Source organism: Argopecten irradians, chromosome 7 (genome assembly GCF_041381155.1).
Source record: "Argopecten irradians isolate NY chromosome 7, Ai_NY, whole genome shotgun sequence".
In the NCBI taxonomy this organism is placed as follows: domain Eukaryota; kingdom Metazoa; phylum Mollusca; class Bivalvia; order Pectinida; family Pectinidae; genus Argopecten; species Argopecten irradians.
The window spans coordinates 19,094,407-19,112,743 of NC_091140.1; the positions used below are offsets into that span (position 1 = coordinate 19,094,407).

At 34.6% G+C, this 18,337-nt stretch overlaps 1 protein-coding gene across 3 annotated transcripts in view; it reads right to left on the reverse strand.

Moving 5' to 3' along the window:
- LOC138327771 (uncharacterized) overlaps positions 1–18,256 on the reverse strand; it is a 93,147-nt gene extending 74,891 nt beyond the window's left edge. Inside the window, exons 1-2 of one of the 3 annotated variants that reach the window (XM_069274136.1) lie at positions 18,152–18,256; positions 3,505–3,729 (exon numbers count right to left, since the gene is read on the reverse strand). In XM_069274136.1, coding sequence (XP_069130237.1) covers positions 3,505–3,720 — 216 coding nt within the window. In that variant the 5' untranslated portion in view covers positions 3,721–3,729; positions 18,152–18,256. Of the gene's footprint in view, positions 1–3,504; positions 3,730–4,164; positions 4,528–5,773; positions 6,168–18,151 lie in introns of those variants that run through there. The other 2 variants (XM_069274135.1, XM_069274134.1) reach the window with 2 other exon arrangements.
- Positions 18,257–18,337: the final 81 nt, after the last annotated feature.

The window sequence follows — 18,337 nt, forward strand, 5'->3', positions numbered from 1 at the left end:
TGAAATGGTTTGTCGCTTCGTAAAGATTGCTGAAATATTGCAGCTTGGTTTTCCTTATCTAATCATTCAAGAGGAAATACCACCGAGATACATGAAACATCATTAACTATTATCGTAACTGTTTTTTTTTTTGCTGAATACTTTGGTTATTCGTACACTGTATATTGTTTTGTTTTTGTCTATACATGTATTTTGTACATACCCATTTGTTCTTGCATTGCCTTTGCGTGGAATGCGTGCTGAAGCAAAGTGGAACTGGGGCAACCCTTACCAAGACAAATTACATCTCCATGTAGTACCATTGTACTATTTTAAAGTACGTTTCTGTGTTAAAGTAATTATAATTTAAAAAACTTCGCAGTGACAATATATAAGAAACTACATAAAACTTAAAGATGTAAAGGCATCCGATGTAAACAAAAGGAAAACCACACTGATCTATAAGCAACAGAGATACGTGAATACATGATAGACAGGATCACTGAGGGTTTTTAGCTGATAGCGTTTGTACAGTTCTTAATGACAGTTCACTGATAGTTTCTCCAAAGATTTTCAACTCAATAATTTGCTTTATACAAATAAACACACACTATAACGGTTGAAAAGGTAAATAGAATATATCTTAACAACAATATCACAAATGATCATACGCAAACAAATTATAAAAGCAAATCAGTCGATAACAAGAGGCCCAGGAAATATCGTGACGTCTACCATTGGATTTGCAAATTAGTCAATTTGATATGTGGGTCCAATATCTTTAGCGCTTCATGTTGAATTAGCCGATGTCCAGTTGGCATTCATGCTCCCCTAATTGTCAACTGGACGCATTTTCATTTGATAACAATTGTATGATAACATTTAAAGATATTTGCATATCTAAGGAAAAAAGCAATATCGTCAAGGACGAAACAACTATAGTTAATGTGATCGATGGCACACAAATTATGACGTTACACGAAAAAAAGGCGGATAGCAGATCATGCAACCCTGAATGTCAAATGCACTTGGTAAGTATAAATAGTGGGGTTGCAGTGAAAAAGTAAATATATCTACATGTATATGAATGCTATTAAGCACCGTGGAAGTCAAAATTTCCAAGATAGCCAAATATTCAATATTTTGTAATATTATCTGTCCCAAAAATGAGCATTAATAAATACAACCCTATGACATAAATGAATATCAAAATATCTATATCAAACAAGATATTTGATAATTGTATGTCTACATGGCAACGAACTTCAAGTTGTCGACTACCGTGCTTTAATTGGTGCATTATGCACAACAATGGTAAAGAGAGAGATAGTACTTATAAAATTCCAGAAGGTCCATTAAGTACATAAATATGGGTAATAACTCCTATATGAAAACCAAAGATGACTACCAGTTGGCCATTGTGTCAATGGATCGGTCCCAAAATGAAATATGCATAACTATGCTCACATGTGGAATTTGAACCATAGCAGCAAGTTCAACTATTAGAATCAAGAAAGATGACTTTCTAAACATGGAATTTAAAATAGATTCTTAATACACTCTGGCAAATACATGTATTTGTATCGAAACAAATGATGTTTTTTTGTTTCCCCATCTCGATTTCTGATTGATCCCGAAATATTTTATACATAATTGGATCTACATATGAAACCCCTCCAGTAATTTCAGAGAAATAACAGAAACAAAAGACGGATGGATGACAATGGGGGAAAGGTTTTTCATAGCTCGCCAACCATTTGCTGATAATCGGTTAAAAAGTCATCTTTCAAGATCAGATAAATTCAATAAAAGTGTATTGGCGCTTTTCCACTGGAGTTGCATGAATGCGTAAATAAAGACTACATGTACAATGCTGTAATATTCAGTTTTCGTAATTTTGGATGTGACCGTTACCCCTAAAGTTCTAAGTGTGACCGATATCACTTTCATAATTTCTAATTAAGCACCGTCTATGTTTCTCCACTAGAAGATATAATGAATGAAAAATATTTTCTTTCAATAGTCATATATTACATATTAGTAAATGGGGCGGTTTTGTGGCAGCAAAATTTATTTTTTTACAACTTGTTACGTTTTATTGAATAAAATGTGACCGATATCCCTGCTGTCGAAAAATATTGTGTCGAGGTGTTTGCATTATCTGAGCTAGTTTGACGATATCTAATAATTTCACAGAGTCTCTAACAATACACTGTCTTTGACGCGCGATAGGTTAAGAAGATGCATTGCTTTTATGTCATAATTTTCAGCCGATTTTTCATCTTGAAGCGGGCGTTTTTTCATTGTTTTTGTGTGCCCGATATCACTTCCGATGACGTAGGTTGTCCCCATTGTCCTTGCGGTACCGCCAATACTCGGTTAATTATGAGCACTGTGCTTTTTTAAAAAAAGGACAAATCGCCGAGGGCTATTTCTTTTACATAACCAAGAAGCAAAATATGGCATAAATGTATTGTTCTACATTTCTTATGCAACATATAACATAAAATATTGACAAATTCCACGTCATTGTTTTAGTACTTCAATTAATATCGTTGAATTATCAAATCGTTGATCAATACGATTAAGTAGGTACAATAAGGCCCCCGTAGGTGTGTCTTCCCACTATATCCAACATATTGCCAACATATCCTATTTTATCATTAGGCGGAGGAACAATAGAGAACAATAGGGGCTAGTTACAGGTAAGTTATAGTCTGTTTTAGAAAATGACTTACTGTATTTACCTGTGCTACACCTGTACATAAGGTCACAGTAAGTACTTTAGTACTCTACTTTTATTCTTATTTTATTTTTCTAAAATAAACGTCACATTTTACATGTAAAGATCTATTATTTTACACAAAACTTACAGATAGTTAATTTTCCACATCTTGATGGTAATCTAACAATTATTTTTTAGATCTATATATATTTGCTTTCTGAGCCGAATGAAACCCCGCTGTACCCATGAGCCAAAGTCACGCACGTTAAGCAAATAAACTATATAACCACTGAGAAGGTGATGAAATGGTTTTTAGGCAAGACAATTCCCTTATAAGGTAAACACACACTACTGTCAGAGCGATTTGAGCAGTTCTAGACAAAAGTTGCATTACTCTACGAGCAAGGGACAGGGTTCGGCATACAAGAAGTTCGACCACAATGTGTAATGGCGGACAGCGAGCAAGTGTGAACATCTACACACATGTCACAACCATGGGCTTTTCAGGCATATCACAGTAAAACCGAATAATCTAATTTCCATTAGAACTGGGTTTTTTTTCCGAAATATGTAGAAATTTTAATGTTCTCTTAGACTGAATTGTCCCTTTAATTGTGAGACATTACGCTTAGTGAGTATCAAAGAGTATCTACCAACTGTACATACAAGATGTAGTAGCGATCGATATATAAACATATGTGAATATCTCTTATCGTAACTAATCTTAATTCAAAAGAAAACGCATGTACATGAGGCATCCATACAAATACAAATATTTTAATAATAAATCATTAACATACCTGTTGCCTCGAGCATTCCTTGTCTGCGGTTAAATCCCTTTCTCTGTTTTTGCCGTCCCTGAGCCATGATTTTTGTGTACCCGGTTTGGGGTCTGATGTGTCCGAGTGGTTTTTATCTTCAGTGAAAACATTTCTGTGGTGAAATGCCAGTATTCCAAATACAAAGAAAACCACAACACCGATCACGGTAGCTTTTCTGAGAATTCTCCTATCCATGTCTGTACGCTAAGGAGTTAAATATCAGTCACTGTTAACAATCGTACACATATACAATATCAAACCAAACAACATGTGTAATTTTTAACAAACACGTACGGTATTCCCTAAAGTTTAACAATGACTGCGTTACCTACAGATGTACGGTGACCACCCACTAACAATTATATACACGTGTGTATATAGAGCCTTGTCAGTGGTCTCGCAGTATGGATTAAAACCAATCAATGTTTTCCGAACACTCAGGTACATGTACATTTTAGCAACATGTATGCATGTGTACAACGTCGTATGTCACGTGCAAAACGTCGTATGTCACGTGCAAAATAAACATTATAAAGAAGAAAAAAAAAGAAATATTATCTTAGAACAAATTTAGCAGGCAGTATAAATTTGAAAGGCGCGTGCAGGTGTCTGTACAAGATATACTGAAATGTTACCTACATTTACATGTAGCTGTGTGCAAATACTGCTCTGTGGTCTCTGTTTAGCATGTCCCCTGTGCATTTAATTTAACTGTAGATTTACTATGAGAACGTGGAAGTTGTAAACGACTAAAATAATCCTACACTGTTAACCCCTGTATACATAATGTAGTCTACAATCAGACCATCCAAAGAACAAAGAAAAAAGAATGATCTTCATTTGGAAGAAATTAGCTTTTTATACAGAGATAGTTGCTTAGAGAGGTGTTCTTGGAGGATCATGGCCGATACATTTGTGCATTTTCACTGTTACAGGCGAGATATACAACAGATTCACACCAAACATATAATAAACATTGGTCTTAATGAGATTAATTATTAATTGGAAATAAACAATAAACTGTCAAAGAGACAGCCTACCTTGAGGCTCTAGTTTTTTTTAAATAAAATTGAATATTTAGTCTCAATAAATCTATCAATATTTTAAATTTTATTGACTCATAGATATAAGACATTGGCCTATGGCTGTCAAGAAAAAGCTTTATCCTCTCCAATTTGTATAATTGTGGTTTTCCTTTTCATTGCTGCTGGCAAGGAACATTTGAATAGATCATCAAAAAGACAACAAGAAGACTGATTTCTCTTCTTTTATACATTTGAAGTGTCATCATAATTTTCCCAAGTAAACAAAATAAGATACATGTACATGTATATTTACATGTATACATTCTATAAATATGGTACATGTACATATATATTTAATGCTTCATAAAATGAATGAAGACAAGTAGATTTCTTTAAATATCTGCTGAAGTAATACTTCCTTTCATTCTACCGTAATGTAGGGGGCATACATTTATTATGAAGGTCTACAGTGTATGTGCTCTACATTTGTACGTCGTACTTTTGATCAAGGAATTTATTATTTTTATTACAATGGCGGTAACTAGGCCGACAGACACAAAGATTGGTCCACAATTATTTCTCAATAATCTGTCAGATATAAATTGTCAGTATAATCAGGTTTCATATGGAAAATTGAGGATTTTTAACATGTTTCCATCTGCGTTCCGTACAAAAGGATGATCATGGTGTGTAATATAACGTTGCATTGAAGCGATGACTCGCCGATGAGTTACCCCTACATTTCATTTGTGACTGTTTCAGAAATAAGATATAGTATAAAGATACAATGTACCATATTCAAGCACTTATTATCTTATCATGAGTTGTCACGCCGATATTTACACCAAAAACAACGCATTTCGTCGTGTTGACATCGGTAACAAATGTGTCGGGTAATAGACAGGAAGTGCCGTTTTTGGTCAGGTGTTCCTTAGGCCTACATCATTACAAAATATGCCGCTTACATCACTGAGAAATGCAAATGGTCTATTGGATCGATTGTTTGACGAATTACGAAAGAACGAAGAAGATAGACAGTATAGCGGACAGAGTTTTAGACTCTGACACAGTATTAGGCCTGTACATAAAATGTAGCCTATATATATACACAGTATAGTTGACCGTGGTGGTATTTATGAATGAATGCTAACTGTTACATGTAACTTGTAAGTTAGATATCGCCTAGGAAACTTACGACAAATATACAAGTCACATATTCACACCTGTTACGTTATCAAGCTTTCCACAAAAAACACGTCACCATATGCCGTTATGTCTGATCGAAGATGCAGACCTCAGACGTCTTTCTTCAATCTTGTCATAGACCTATAAGTATCAACAAAAGTAAAAACTTCGCCAAAATAATGACGTCAATGATGACCCTTGTCACACAAACTGTGACGTCATCTGTTTTCAATTAATCGTTCGTGACGATTAAAAGTTTCAAGGTCATCTAGTTTGCTTTGAGCAATATTAGGTAGGATTCATTGTAACTTTACAGAAAATTGTAAAAAAGCGATAGAGAAAAAAAATCCCCCGATTCAAAAAGTGAGGGAACATTGTTGGTCCTCTCAGTCTGATGTGCTCGTACCGAAAAATGAAAAAAAAAAAACCCAAAAAAAACCGTATTTGATTATATATATATTTCAGTTCAATATCAGCTGTACAGCGTATGAATTGATGTTAGAACTAGATGTATAATTGTTTTTATGTTAGTTCAGACACATTGAACAAACTTAGGAATTTTCAAAAATGCCTTTTGAAAATACATGTATAATATAACCAAAATATTGCAATTCCCCATCCCGCCCGGGGCAAGGGGGGGGGGGGTGTGTTTATCCCTCACTGCCGGATTTTTAGATTTGCCAGAAATGACGTTATAATTGATGACGCCAAAAATGATCACGCGACATAAATAGGCTCTAGACTACTCGTCGAAAGATATTGATGCGTGATTTGCCGATGGAATTGACGTCGAACGTGTGTAATTTATGGGTTTTCACCGAATTGTTCGGACCCAAAAGAAAAACAGACATTTGCAAAACATTAATAAATAATCATCAACTTATTTTATTTCATAACATTTTAGCGGTCGGATATATGCAAATTCCAATACATTTATGAAATAATATAAGTAGATCTACTGATCCAATCCCTCGCATATCTACATTGATCATATACACCCACAGGGACCTGTACAACCACATACTCATTGTTCAATACGTTGCATGTCCCACTCTGTTACGTAGTGTCGATGCATACTGGGCAATTAATATACCGTGCCAAAAGTACTCGGCCACGTCATTTTCATATATTTCATGCATGGGACAAATTTCAATCAATTTTCATGGGTTCCTTTCCATTTTCGAGCGACAGTAGCAAAATTACAGACAGATTGCTTATAGTTATAATTAGAATAATTTTCGATTGGTAATTTTAAGACATGCATGTATAGGTGTTAAGCCCGATTGAAGACTTCCTGTGTCATCTCATCCTCGATCCTCCAGGGGTTCCGATCCCTTACGATCTCTATACCCCTGGACTATCTGATAGTAAAATTGGAGGAAACAGAACAAAACAGGTAATTTAGTCGTTTGATGTTGTTACATTAACGAAGAGCCAACGGTACACTATGGTTGGCTGTGTGGCTTTGATGTTGGGCGTCGCTCTCTCTGTAGTCTCCAAAGGAAATATTTGCGATTTGTGATTGGTTCAGCTCTTTTCCGCTGAGCTGCCTCCAATTGTACTATGGGATAGTCCAGGGGTATATAGAGATCGTAAGTGATCGGAACACTTGGAGTATCGAGGATGGTGTTATCTTAGTGACGCACTTTATAAATTAGTTATGAAGGATGATCTTGAATGGAAAATTATCACTCCTCTTTCCAACAGCAGCACCAGTTTGGCACTTATTGTATGTTTATTGTGTTAATGTTGTTGTTATTTGTTAAGCTATCGAATTACATGTGTAATAGTAAAAGTGCTAATAAAGTGGAATTGTAATAATATCCACTCGACAAATGATTACTTAGCCGCTAAAACTTGGTGTGGTGGATGTTTTTGTCTCGGGGAGTTTTTCTCCCTTCTCGTGCACAGGTAGAATATGAACTTCACGGATTTGTTTTAATCTAGAAGCCTAAGACCTCTAGAAATGGCCTGTGGACACTCGGGTGGGTCCAAATTGATATAAACTGTAACTTATTCTCGGACCCTTGTGCTCCCGCCGCCTCAGACCAAACAAGTGTTTAATTTGTCTTGGACATCGGTTTCTCGGTAATATTCAGCAGTTTGATAAATTAACAATAGGGTCCACTAAAACATGTTTTGTTTTCTCTTTGTGCGCACTAAGGTTGAAACATTATGCCAATTTATATTTAAATTTTAGATAAAATATGCTTGAAATAGTCGGAACGATACATCTCCTAATATTAGCACGGTTATGTAGACTAACTCCCAATATAAGCAATGCACATCTACATGTACGCACAGTCGCACATTATATTGTTTCTTCAGAAAAGTGCCCCTATTATTCCGCGAATGGCATCTTCTTACAAAGAATCTCGGGGATATATTCTTCTTTATTCCAAGAAGTTTCTGTATTTTTGTTTTTGTTTTTGTTTTTTGTTGTTGTTGTTATTACCGTAAATGCGTTGTTAAAGGATTTCCATTTGTTGCCAAATGATTTTGGGCGTAATAAATAGTTGTTTGATTAGGTTCTATATCATATTAATTAAAAGTTTTTATTCATGCTATGTCTCTTTGCAATAGTGGAATCTCTTGTCCATTTATAGTGCTATCTCACTGAAACTTGCCGACAGAGACACATCCCCTCGGTGATGGCAAACCAGTAGTCTCACTCCCTTTTATGCTAAAGTGTTTTTATACCGGCGCGTAATGTCGACAAGCAGGGCTAGCTTGTAGGACCAATCATTTTTATAAAGCATATAAGCAAATTTTAAGATATGGTCCAAGGTGGGGATAAAAAGCGCCCCAACCATAGTTAACAAAAATTCTCATATAAAGTACATGTTATACTTATTACGTAAAACATGAAAAGAATCTTGGCACATGTGTCATGGTCAAAAGCAAGATACAACTTACGAGGATGCAAACTCTATACAAAAACAACATGTGGTCCAAGTATGGTAGTATATTTAAAGCTATATACAGCAACAAGCTTTTAGTCACAGAAACGAGAAAGGTCATAGGGAGGAGGTGGGTGTTGATAAAATATTGAAAAATATCAGAAAAAAACTGACCTTGATTTGTGTCCATCTTATTATAAATTCTTAATTAATTTACACTCCAAGTACGAGTAGTGTAAGGGAATGAAGTAGTTAGCGGAACGCCAGGTTCGTCCCAGGAAAACTAAATGGAACACGCTGCAGATCTTACACTTGAAGCCTCTAGTTGACAGTGTGAACTGAATATGCATGCCATATTTCATATGACGCCGGTATCGTTTGGCAGTTTCACATTTATATGTCAAAATTTCTTTGGACTGTAGTATACAAGTGTAGTGTATATAACCTCAAACTTCACAAAACATAATTATGTACAAAAATGACATAGACATGCAGTATTGTAATATTTTTTATGAGTTCTAAAACGTGAGGTGATATTTATTTACCGAAATATTGACTGGTATATATAGGCATGTATGCCGTTAACGCTATGGAGAATCCATACATGTACTATATAGGGATTGGATTTCGTTTTTATGTTAACCATGCTTGTATGGAGCAATTCCTCTAACGCGCCCCATAGAATATATTCTTAGAGGAATTGCTCCATACAAGCATGGTTAACATAAAAACGAAATCCAATCCCTATATTTACACTCACACGACTTTTTATTTATATTTTATGCAATAAAATCGTCAATTGAAAGTGACGTAATTATTCAATAAAAGTCGGTCAAAAGTGGGAGGAGCTTACTCATTTGAACAGCGAATGGTGACGCTTCACGTAAGATAGAATTATTCATCCGCGACGACAAAAAAGTTCAATATTTTAGTGTAAAATAAACATGACAAACAAAGTAAATTTCAGAGATAATTTTATTTAATCAGATCAGAACTTTAAATATATATTCAATTTTGCTAAAAGTTAATATATAGCATAATAACATAAAGAATTTGTACACGGCCACATGTGTGAACTCGGTGACCGTTATTGTGCAGCGAGGCGAAGCTGACGCACGCTTACACACTTTAGTTTGCCGAAGTTGGCAAAACACCGATTTTCAAGTAGCTCAATGTGTTTGAGATGTCGTCTGACTTGACGGTATTACATCCTTGGGAGCCATGTGATTATATAATCTACGCTTAGATCCATATCGCCATCGATAGATGAAACAAATTCACTTGTGTTCGAGGGATACAATGTATTTGTGGTGACGCGGAACTGTCAACACGTGGATTATTAGCGGTGCATGTTTTATAATACACATGATTAAATACTCAAAGAACAAAGACAAGAGGATATGTTTATAACTGACCTCTATCAGAGGGTCTCACACCCGTCCACCCCAAAGGCTCGATCGTAAGACGAACATAGGCACAGAGGTAATGTTTACATTTGACACCCATCATTTTTAACAAAAATGAAAGCACGTCGCCCCGGTCGGGATATTTTTCCGTTTCTTTATACAATTGTTAATTTAAAAATTGTTTTGAATCATATATAAATATAAAACATGTATATATTGTTTACATTTTTCCAAAATTATATGAAAAACAACAATATACACGTAATGTTGCGCCAAAATGTAAACAAAGCCATGTGTTTCTTTTTAAAAAAAGTAGTCCTTTTATGTTGCACAGAACATTTCCTTACGCAAGTTCAAAGTTCAATGTTACCATGCAGTTATGGTAAACAAAATCGGCTAGTATTAGCGTATAGTGACCAAGCCTAGCAAGTGTAAATATAGAATTATTGGTTTGCTGTACTATAACCAAACAAAGCTGAGAATGCATTTTTGTTTGCGAACAAAGCTTTAAAAATCATTATATAGCAGACGCATGTTTCGGTACGACCCCGGTCATCCTCAACTTCGCTAGCCAAGGGTATTAGTCCGATTCTCTTTCTACTACCCTTGGAGTATCTCACTTCAGAACGGGTGTTTCCGCACTGCGCCACCTGCTGGATCACCGCAGTTGCGCCCCTTCCATTTACGAAATAAGCAACCAATTAAAAAGCTCGTATCATTGTTGTATCGCTGAAAAAAATGGCAGCTCCCTAGGAAACACGTGTGTTGTTTGCGACAGATTCAAAATACCAAAAGTGAACATGTGTGTGAGTCATTTGTTTATTAGTAAGTTCGGACACCAGTTTTTGTGTTTCATGCAAAAGTTCTGTTACAAAATGTCCAATTTTGTAACGAGATCGCAGTATATCTTGTAATTGTTTAATTTGTGAAACATAAACTACGCACGTACTTTCCTATCTGTTTGGAGAGCAACGTCTCCAAGACGTTAATTTAGCTGGTACAAAACATGTAATTGATTAAATAGATAGTAATATAACTTCGCTAGGAGTTGATGTTGACAGGCATGACATGCCTGATGCCTCATTATACAAATGTAGGTAGTAGCAGGAAGAGAATCGGACTTAATACCCTTGGCTAGCGAAGTTGGGTCATCCTGTAAACATGTTCTACATTTGTATGTCGTTTTTATTGAAGAGATGGCGAGGAGAATAAAATGTCATGCTATGTACGTATATATGTGACTAGAATATCGTGATATAACACTAATGAAATTGTCTCTCTAATCTGTATAATGCACATGAAACTGATTGAAAAACAAGTAGTATGCCTAAAAATCGGTGGTTCAAATGTCCGGATCAAGATGCCGTCTATCCTTTGTAAATGACGTCATGCTACGTCATATTTGACGTCATAAAATGACGTTGGTTGGAAATTTGGAAGATATGTATTTACGGTCATTTACGTTAATTCAATCATATATACGGAAATATCAAAATAAAGCAAAATGGGGTCTGGTATTTTTGAGATCGGCCCAATCGCCCCCTGGCACTCTGGAAACCCGAAGATCGGCCCAATCGGCCCTATGGCATTCTGGAAACCCGAAGATCGGCCCAAATCGGCCCTACCGTGCACTATAAGAGTTATACATGTACATATATTGAGTTGACTTTCCTGTCTGTCTGTCTGTCGTGTCTGTCTTTCACAAGAAAAATGTTTTCAAGTAACTCCTTAAGCTTCTTAACTGCTAAATAACTTCATTGAAACTTGGCAGCAATGTTGATGACCATGTGTAGATGTACACGCATGCTTTCGTGTGCCATTATGTTGGTTGCCATGGTAACTAGGTCAATATATACACAGGTCTTTTGTTGAAAGAAAAAAAAAACCAATATAACTCCGGACAACTCTTGAAATACTTGGCCAATATAAATTTATCTTCACGGTTATGTTGAAGATCATGTGCAGATGAGCAAGCAGGTTTTCATTTTTGAAAGAATGGTTGTCATGGTAACCTGGTTACTATACACAAGTTTTGTAAAATTGCCAATAACTCATTAGTTGTTGGCTCAAATATTTTTAATACATTACTTATATATGTCTATAATATGACACACCACATCATTCAATAGCTATTACAATGGACATATAAACAATGGAGGAACATTTAGTTGCCATGGTTTCAATTCGTTTTCACTGGTAAATAATGTTTAAGGATTAACTTGAATATATTTTTTATGTTATGGAAATATAACACAAAAATCTGAGTGTATTCTAAATAAACCGCGAAGCGGAGCGGTTTATGATGAGAGATACTTTCAGGGTTTAATAAGGTATAAACTCAGTTACTAGGGAGGTTTAATTTTGACAAAATTCTAATTCTGATCTGATCATCAGATCAATTGTCCATAAAACAAATTTTATATGACAGGATTACAACAATATAGTGATGAAACATTATACCGTGCGTAATGCCGTCATAATAAGGTATCACGACACCACCATACTTTTAAAAACATCAAGCTGTTTTCCTATGGAATCTATGGTCAATATAGATGCCTGGGCTTTGCAGACAATGTTCATAATGCGCGCTAGTGCATTATGAGATGATAACTGCAAAGCTATGGTATTAGACTGGCCACCAGATCCTACGTTGTTGATAAGACAGAGTTCTTTATTATATTATCCCCCTAGTTTGAACCTTAAGATCAGACATGAAGTAGAGACAAAAATAATCATGACAAATTTCAGTGATTTTTTCAATATTTTAGAGACTGGTGGCCAGTTTACTCTGACGATTATATATATATATAGACCATATATTCCATAGGAAAATAGTTCAATACTTACATTATTAACTCATTTTGGATGTCAGTTATACTAGATAGTAGAAGTGGCAAGTGTATGTGTGTAAATATTAGTTTCCACTATACAATGTCGTAACCACAGCAATGCGAAAGTTAATGTCATGCAAAGTTAAAGAAAACAATTACTTTTCAAGAACAAACAAAGAATGGTTTGTAAAAGCAGAATTTTTATACTGGCGAGATGAGTGAGAGAACTTGAATTTTAATTCATGATTTTTTAACCGGTAAATTTCATATCATTACTTAGCCATGTATACCCAATGTATATGATGTGACCACCAGGGTCTTTTTCTCCCTCACTGCACTCTCTACCACCTAACGTATCTTACAATAGTTGATGAACAGTCAGGCGTCACAACCATGACAACGTGATTAATTGGTTGATGGGGCATGTAGGTATACCTTACCTATTACCCCCAAGGGGTCCATCATCTGTGATAGTCTCTGTACCTGTATAACCTGATTAGTACAGTAAAGTCTACCAGTCTATCTGATCCCATATATATATAGTATGCCGGTTAAAGTAAAGTGTACCACCAAAATAATGTAAATGAAAAAAATAATTGGTATAATCATTTGCCTATTAAAGGGTACCCTCTTTGAAATAAAGCTACATGTATATTGATGTCAAAATGAACGTTTCCGGTCTCAAGGAATTCAATTTAATTTATCTAAGCATTAAAAAGTCACTATTTAACGCTTTTTAGGGAAAATTGAGGATAAATATAAAAATTCTACTGTACGATAAAGACACACACACAATCAAGAAGATTGCTCATCTTTGGTGTTGTTTTCAATTAGATCCCCAAACAGATTATTTTATATATATTCTATGCTGCTACAAATTCTGTTTTGGACATTAAAGTACATTGTATTACTTTTTATCAATAAAAGAAAAGATCCCTAAAGAACACGACCACGATGGTGTCCTTGTTGACTTTTAGCTCCAACGATAGAGTGCATGGGAAGGAAAAAGGAGAGCCAAAACGTGAATATATACGAAGGGTTTACATTATGGTAAGCATAACTAGTGATACTGGTTTTAAAAAGCAAACCATGATTTTGGACCATTTTTTTTAAGTTTTCCTAACTTAAATACGATATGCAATTAAAGACGATTTGTCTTTATTTTGAGCTGTTCTGAAGACCAAGCAAGAGGGAAACCTGTTCTGGTGACCAGATGAATTGTCTTGCTGGCGATGTCATCATTTTATGGTAGATTTAGCAATAAGCGTCTTCTAATCTAAACTATGTCCATATAATAATTCAAACACTTTATCACACATCCAATATAATTATATGTGTTGGCTGAAATATCAGGATGCTTACAGAGTAGAGTAATAATGCTACATGGTAATCATGCCTTGTATATCTGCGACCCCACCTTTTATCAAATTTAACTTAATTTAACCATAGAATTGCTTGTTGTTAACCAGTTGGCCAGCCTTACAGCTATGATGACACGACATTCAACTATATGCTGTATTTCAAGTTTAACTTGCCTTTATCAGATGCTTATTGGAAAATAGAGATTTAAGATTAAAGATCTATCAAAGGTTTTGTTCACGTCATGTATACCTTAGATGCAAATTAAGATACCAGTCTTCATCTGATTATCGATCATGATGTTTTTGAAGCATGAATTTTCGAGGGTTATCTGGGCAAAAGATACTAGTTTTAATTTCATGGAGGAAGGAAATAATAAAATGTACTAGTTTAAATACCCCTATTCCCTTATATGGGGCCCTGGGCTAATGCTGACAGCTGTATTGCACATATCTTGGAAATAAAGTAATATACCACGTGCGACTTAGGACTTTTTTTGTTATGGTCATAAGGTATTTGCATATGAAAGGACATGCACCAGAATCTTATGTAAACGGGGGTGGGGTATATTTTGCATTTAACAGGTCTACATGTGGTTGTATTTCAAACGAAACAAAAAATAAAAATGATAGTTATAAACTTACTTATTTTATAAAAAAATGCACTTTATATCATTTTAAAATATATTCAAGTATTGTTATTGTATTGATGTTTTAAATGGAGATATTCTCTACACACTGTTTTGAGTCCTGATTTTTAGTCCTTAAGCCTCTCAGGAACTATTGTCAACGCTTTTGCCGAAGTACGCTTGAACTAGCTTTTTTAGCAAAATGTTATACCTGTTACATTCATACATTCATGCATTTGAAAAACATCTTTAAACTTTCTTTGGTATTTTTTTTTATTAAACTACCATGGATTATTTAACAGTTCACATTAATATAATGTTCTATAATTTTAACTATATATCAAAATAAAATAGATCTTTCGTATCATATTCTAAAACATTCATTCATCTCATTAAGTTTTTTCTTTAAAACAGGACACCTTTTTAATTAAGTAAAGCTATCGTCATGACGATTTGTTAACAAAATACTATTAGATATTAAAACTATTCACACACTCTGGTGAGGACGACATGTACATTTAGCTATTACAACAAAATGTATAATTCTATATCTTAAGATATAGGTTTTACAATGTATATATACATTTTGTTCATTCTTTACTTCACTAGATCGTTTGGGTAATAAAGGGATTAAATTGGTCTTGTACCTGTATACCCAAGTCAGGATGTTAGTTTCAGGTAAAACAATTCATGACCAGAGGGCAGAATTAATGTCAGTGTGTCAGTTCATGAAATACATATTATCCCATTACTGCCCATGGGGTGTTCCTCGAACACCAACGCTGGGTAGGGTGGGGTGTTTTCATAGGGGTTCAGTTAATAGAGTTATAGTCTGTCTTTAAATTGTTTTCGTTGCAAGATCACAGGTAAATCTCAAGTAAATCAACTCAACTAGTAGGTGATCAGCAAATCAGTAACTGCTAATTATTTACAAGCTGCTGCAGAATACATTTTTGTGCTATTTTTAAGTGTAAATACATGTATTTAAAAGGAATAATACAACTTGCTTTAGTTTTCAGATTTAGAATAATTTTGACTCTGTAAAACATCTATAGTAAAATCGTCTCATTTATAGTTTCTAATTGATTTAATCTTGGTTATTTTTAATTATAGTGTAAATACATGGACATAGAAGTATTGTACTAGATTATGTAATTGAAACATATTTCATTGTTAAATAACAAAAGGGTTGAACACGAGTTTTATCACCTCATTCAGTCCTTCCTTAATAATACAAAATAATATAATATACAAACATCATATGATGACAAAAAAATACGGAATAAAAGGAAATGTATAATGAAATATTTTTAGGAGAGAGAGTGAGAAATAGAGAGGGACGGAGAGAGATAGAGCGCTGTGAAAAGAGATGTATAGAGAAAGAATGTGAGATTATAATTTTAAACACGACTTACGTCTAGTTTAATTTACATAAAATCAAAATCTATCACTAGACCTTATAAATATATGTACATAGTTGAAAATAATTATATTTTGGTCTACAGAAAGTTTAGGCCTTCCAAATAAGAGTACTTGTAAGCTATGAAATAAAACAAAACTTTGAGTTTCAAACTATTTACACTCAATGATGATTGTCCTCTGTAAAGGGATCATCTTCATTATGGTTTCACCTTCGTGCATGCCCCGTGCACTTAACTTGTATATTGTGAGAACTTTCGTCGTCATGTCGACGACTCTTGTTTGTTCTTATGCAGCTATGGTTAAAGGGACATACTCGAGATGTCTATGCCGTGATATATCTTTGATGTAAATGTGTTCTACAACAATTGTATTGTTGTAGTATATGTGACCTAATTGAATATAATTTTAAAGTGAAAAAAAGGCATTTGCAGGAACACATGTATGTCATAAGTTTTTGGAATATGAAATCTATATGAGGTATAAGAGTCGTAAAGTTTGGATGGGAAAATAGACTTGTTTTGATGATTATACCTATGACATTGAATGATAAGTCAATGTCGATGAAAAGCTTAACTTTGGTAGACATCTCACATGCTATGTATATGTAGCCTATGAAACCTTGTACATTTTTGGCGGGAAAACGACAAAATCGCCATTTTTCAAACGGCCGTATCTCTGCCATTTTGGATCAGATGACCTTGAAACTTTTCATTATATAAGGGGTTTAGTGGCCAAAGCTGACTGGAAGTAATGCGCTACTACTGAGTTACCTGAATCCCCAATACTTCAGTGGTGACTATCACTGACGTTATACTGCCCCTTACAATTGTAAGAAATCTTTGTATTATTATGCAATACACGTATTCTTATTCGTCATATCATTGTTACATAATAGCCCTCCCACTTTGTGGTTTTTATTTTTGATATTGTAGAATTTGTATCAATTTGTTTCATGTCTTGGCGCAAAAGGAAAGCAGATAAAAAACAATAAACAAATATTGATTTACTCTCACTTTTACAAGCATTATATGCGAAGACTATATTTATTTGCATGGTAAAGATGTGCGAAAATTATTTATAACAAACCTATCAAGGTAATATTGATAAAAAAACTTTGATATGGAGCTAGGCCACCCTGTATGACAAAACATGTCATTATATTACTCAGACCAAATTGTAAAGCTCTTCAACTTATAAAATCATGAACACAAAGGCTTAAGGACTGCAGTACTTACAGTACTTTGATTTTTTACAAATATGACTATGCATGTACAATATTTGCTTCGATCGAGACAATGTCCTGTGAGCTCCCACTCGTAGTATACTCGAGAAACAGGCGCCGTGCGATACTAGTTTGACCGATATTGTTCTACATTGTATGTCGAGAAAATAGCCAAACCAGCGGTGGCTATTGAAAAATCGAATCAATTGAAAAAAACTATGATACATGTAACACTGGTTGATGGTTATCTATATGAACCACTCTGATCTACTGGAGTTGCTTCCCTTTGTTTCACTCCGTCTGTAAAGATTGATATATAACCAACCATAATATGTTTTTAGGCTACAAAATGACGACTATTTAGATATACGGTATATTATCTGTCTGCATACCTTTCAATTTTCGTGTTGAATTAAATCCTGTTCATTTTATTCCTTGATACACCATCATCAGATGATGAGGTGCTACTTTCTCGTAACAAATGACACAATTTTGTTTAAATTAATACTTTGCGAGCTAAAATTCCTCCTGAGGTATATTTGATTATTTTATCACTGAAGAAATGATTTCCCAACAACATCCAGTATTACTGTATGTGCAGATTACAAATAAAATGTAATGAAGTTAAATAACTAAAAATAGACTGACCTGTTGTCTTAAGACTTACATCTTTTCCACGTTAGCCAGTACACAGATACATTGTATATCGATAAACACATTTCCGGCTTCTTCCCACATTGTAAATAGGGTTCGTGTACGAGTGGCGGATATCCGCTCATCTTAAAGCACGTCATATACCTATACAGTTTTGATTTAAAGACATTCGCATTAACG